The 4,347-nt window shown below is 30.3% G+C and overlaps 1 protein-coding gene across 1 annotated transcript in view; it reads left to right on the forward strand.

The window, feature by feature from the left end:
- Positions 1 to 4,347, forward strand: part of LOC106474031 (uncharacterized protein KIAA1109-like) — a 41,116-nt gene that overhangs the window by 18,140 nt on the left and 18,629 nt on the right. Inside the window, exon 7 of the mRNA XM_013934717.2 lies at positions 3,710 to 3,982. Within this exon, the coding sequence (XP_013790171.2) occupies positions 3,710 to 3,982 (273 nt within the window). The remainder of the gene's footprint in view (positions 1 to 3,709; positions 3,983 to 4,347) is intronic.

The following is a 4,347-nucleotide window of genomic DNA, read 5'->3' on the forward strand; positions in this document are numbered from 1 at the left end:
AGTAGTTTTTTTTTTCTTTTAAAAACATAACTATTTATAATGCTCCCCTAAATAATAAACAAATAAATTACAGTGAAAGCAATGAAGATTTTGTAGGTTTTGAACCAAACTAAATAACAGTAAACCTTTTTTTTGATTTACGGTATTTTCTTATTTTGATGTTTGGAGCTCTTTTGTGTTTAGAACAATATATACTAATTTTTAAAGTATCAAATTGAATTTGTGTTCAATAAAAATCTTTCAAATGCGACTGTAGCTTTTTTTTTCCCCAAAAACTTTGTCTTCAAAATAAGGGTGCGTCTTATATTCCGAAAAATAAGGAATATTCCTAAAGAAACTTTATCAAAAATACATCTCTCTAACTTTATTAGCAGAACTTGTAATGTTCATTAATATAATTGCTGTTGTTCATTGTTTGTATCCAATGTTTTACAAAAGCAAACTAGTGTTAATAATTTGGTGTACTTCTCACTGATACACCAGTATTTCTTTTTAACTTTCTGATTTAAGCTTTATTTCCAAACATACTTCGTTTATTATTATTATTACATCTCCTTCAGTTAACAAGAATAATGTATTACTTATGCTTATCTGAAAATTTCTTTTCCTTATATAGCTTCTACCATTGGACAACATTATTGTTTTCTTTTTGTGCTATTTTAGAGTTGCTGTGATAATTTTTGAAGTTAATTAAATAGGATTAATTTTGAAGAGGCTTATTTTGCTCTCAAGATGAAGATCTCTTTGAAGAACTTGCAATTTTAATAGCAATTTCATAGATGATCATACTTCATTAATTTTGGATTTTAGCCACTTAATAAAGTTTCTGTTATGTAAAGGATTTTTTTCATTATTACATCCTGCCTTAACCCTGAACTGATCATTCTGTACTTTTCATTGCTTTTTAATATCTGATCTGTTGTCTCTCAGTAGATTTGCATTTTCCCACATTGTAGTTTGTAACCACTAGTGGTAGATCTTATATACCTAATGTCACAACCAGGGCAAGTAAGTTTCTAAACATTAAATGTTTTCTGTATTTTTAATTTCAGTAATATTATTTGTAATTTTCATAAGTACTTGTGATGTTATAAGCACAGAGGACCAATATTTTCAAAAGATTATCTTCATACTTATTTGGGGTAAAACTAGCAGAATTATAGTCCTGTAGAAATATTTGTATGAAAAACTTCACAATCCAGTAATCCCTTGTTGTTATGGGCTTGGTGTTCTACTGTAAACTTTGTATTATTATGTTTACTGTTCACTCACTGATTTATGTTTCACCTCATTATAAAAATGACCAAAGTATCATCCACACATCTCCAGTATTATGTAGGTTTGAAACTCTTTAGACACTCTTCAATGATATTTTCTCAAAAATAGTACAAAAGTAGGTTAGCTAATGCTGAACCTACACTGGAACTTATAAAAACTCCATCCACTTGCTCATAGATGTTACCATTAAAAAGCAAATGTGACTTCATGATAATAAATCCCAATAACTGTTGGCTTGGAGAATCTTATCATTTGATTTCTAGTTTCATAAATTAGGTTTATTGTCTCATGTAATAGTGTGTTCATATACAATGTCCAGCTAGCACATTACTCATTTCTGTCTTAATTATAGAACACAAAACTCTTTTATGATACCAAAAATCCTACCAGTTCATGATCATGAGTACCTGTATTTGAACTATTGGTCTGGCTGAACAATCTTCTTTATGAATAACCATATAGTATATCTGGCTAGCAGCCAGAAGCTCTTATTTTAAGAAATTCATCTTGAATCACTAATCTTTTTTAATTTCAAAAAACCTTTTAAATCTATTTTCTCTCATTTTGGTAGGTTCACTTTCAAGTGTTTTTAAATATACCACACTCATTTGAAATAACTTTTATTTTTAGAATGTAATCAGGTTTATTTAAGATGACAACACCGTTTTCTTTATTGTTAACACAACTTTTAGTTTCTAACAGCATCCAATACCTATTTAATTATAATAGAATGTTTATGACTATGGTTAAAGCCGATCGTCTGATGCGTTACTACCACAGCAAATCTGTTGCTCCATGAGGAGTGTCTGAAGAATTTCAAACCTGTATACTATCAGTGGTATCTAGATAATACTTTTGTCATCTTTAATGATATGGAACTTGTAAATCAGTTATATGGATATCTAAACATAATAATATAACATCAAAAAACTACAGCTTGCTTTCTTGGGTGTTTTAGCCCATAACAACGAGGGAATATTGGATTGTGTAGTTTTGTATCAAAGAACTTCTACAGGACTGTATATTAATTTTACTAGTTTTATCCCATATATGTACAATCTTGTGAAAATATTAGAAGTGAAGAAAATAATTTATTTCTTGAAAAAGAATGAGTTTTTTTTTTCAAAACAACAGATTATGAATGTTCCAAAATTATCGATGTGAGTGATATCTCTGTACATTAGAAAACAATTACTAATATCTTTCATAGAGTGTACCCTCAAATAGACATAATTTATTTTCAAACCTCAATATAGAAAGCAAAATTTGTCAAAATTTAAAGATAATATTTCTGCACAAAAAACATCTAATGTTGTTTATGATCTTATCTGGTATAAAAGATCTCATAAGAGTAAATGTAGTGTGCAAGAAAAGACCGATACATTCAGGACTAAGGAATGACGCAACAATGAAAGAACTCTTTACATCAAAAAATTTTATTAAGTGGCTAAATTTTAAAATTAACAAAGTAGGATCATCTGTGAAATTATTTTCATCTCATAAATCAAGAAATTACAGTTACAAATAATTTAGGAACAAGTTACAGTTAAAAGTGAATCACTGATAGTCCTGTAAATCTTGTGACGAGTTATAATTCTCACTAAACCACTACTATTATTGTAACAAGTTACAGTGAATCACTGATAGTCTTGTAAATCTTGTGACTAGTTCTAATTCTCACTAAATCACTACTATTATTCTAACAAGTTGCAGTTAACAGTGAATCACTGATAGTCCTGTAAATCTTGTGACTAGTTATAATTCTCACTAAACCACTACTATTATTCTAACAAGTTGCAGTTAACAGTGAATCACTGATAGTCCTGTAAATCTTGTGACTAGTTATAATTCTCACTAAACCACTACTATTATTCTAACAAGTTGCAGTTAACAGTGAATCACTGATTGTCCTGTAAATCTTGTGACTAGTTATAATTCTCTCTAAACCACTACTAGTATTGTAACAAGTTACAATTAACACTGAATGATTGATAGTCATGTAAATCTTGTGACTAGTTATAATTCTCACTAAACCACTACTATTATTGTAACAAGTTCCAGTCAACAGTGAATCACTAATAGTCCTGTAAATCTTGTGACTAGTTATAATTCTCACTAAACCACTACTATTATTGTAACAAGTTACAGTTAACAGTGAATCACTGATAGTCCTGTGAGTCTTACAACAGCTTATAGTGAACATTGAATTTCTATGTGCCCTGTGACAAATTATATTAACAATAAACCACTACTACTGTTGTAATAAAGTACACTCAGCAATAAACAATTAATAGTCTTGTAGCAAGTTACAGTTAACAGTGAATCATTACTGATATTTAAGAAATTTAACAATGATTTAGTACCAGTCTTCTATAAAGTTACAGATAACAACGAATATTTTATTATAACAAGTTGTTGTTTTTTTTAACAGAGGATTCCTTAGAAACAAGCAGCAGTAGTGGTACTCTCTCTCCTAAAGGAGCAAAACCTGATGTGTATACGTTCACCAGCTCTTCTCACCCACACGTACCCGGTACTCAGCACAGTAGCACTTCCTTCCCTGTGGGAGGAAAAATGGAAACCATCTCAGAACACTCGGACAATGGATTACCTTCAGAACAACCTCAAGTGACATATCAGCACAACCGAGATAAACTTCATCTTGATCTCTTTGATTCTCAGCAATCTTGGAACAGAGCAACAGGTATAAGACCTCATCCTTCTTGTTTAATTATAATTTGTTTCTCCAAGTTAAAAGGACATAGAACTTTATACTTAGGTGAATGTCTCTTATGGCTATATGTAAGTTTGTCTGCATGTTTCATCCACACATCATTATACAACTTAACCTCTAACTTATGTAAGTTTGTCTGTATGTTTCATCTACACATCATTATACAACATAACCTCTACCTTCTGTAACTTTGTCTGCATGTTTCACCAACACATCATTATACAACATAACCTCCATACCTTGTGTAAATTTGCCTGAATGTTTCAACCACACAGTGTTATAAAACATAACTTCTACCTTCAATGTAAGTTTGCTTGCATGTTTCAACCACACAG

Source organism: Limulus polyphemus, unplaced genomic scaffold (genome assembly GCF_000517525.1).
Source record: "Limulus polyphemus unplaced genomic scaffold, Limulus_polyphemus-2.1.2 Scaffold6742, whole genome shotgun sequence".
In the NCBI taxonomy this organism is placed as follows: Eukaryota; Metazoa; Arthropoda; class Merostomata; order Xiphosura; family Limulidae; genus Limulus; species Limulus polyphemus.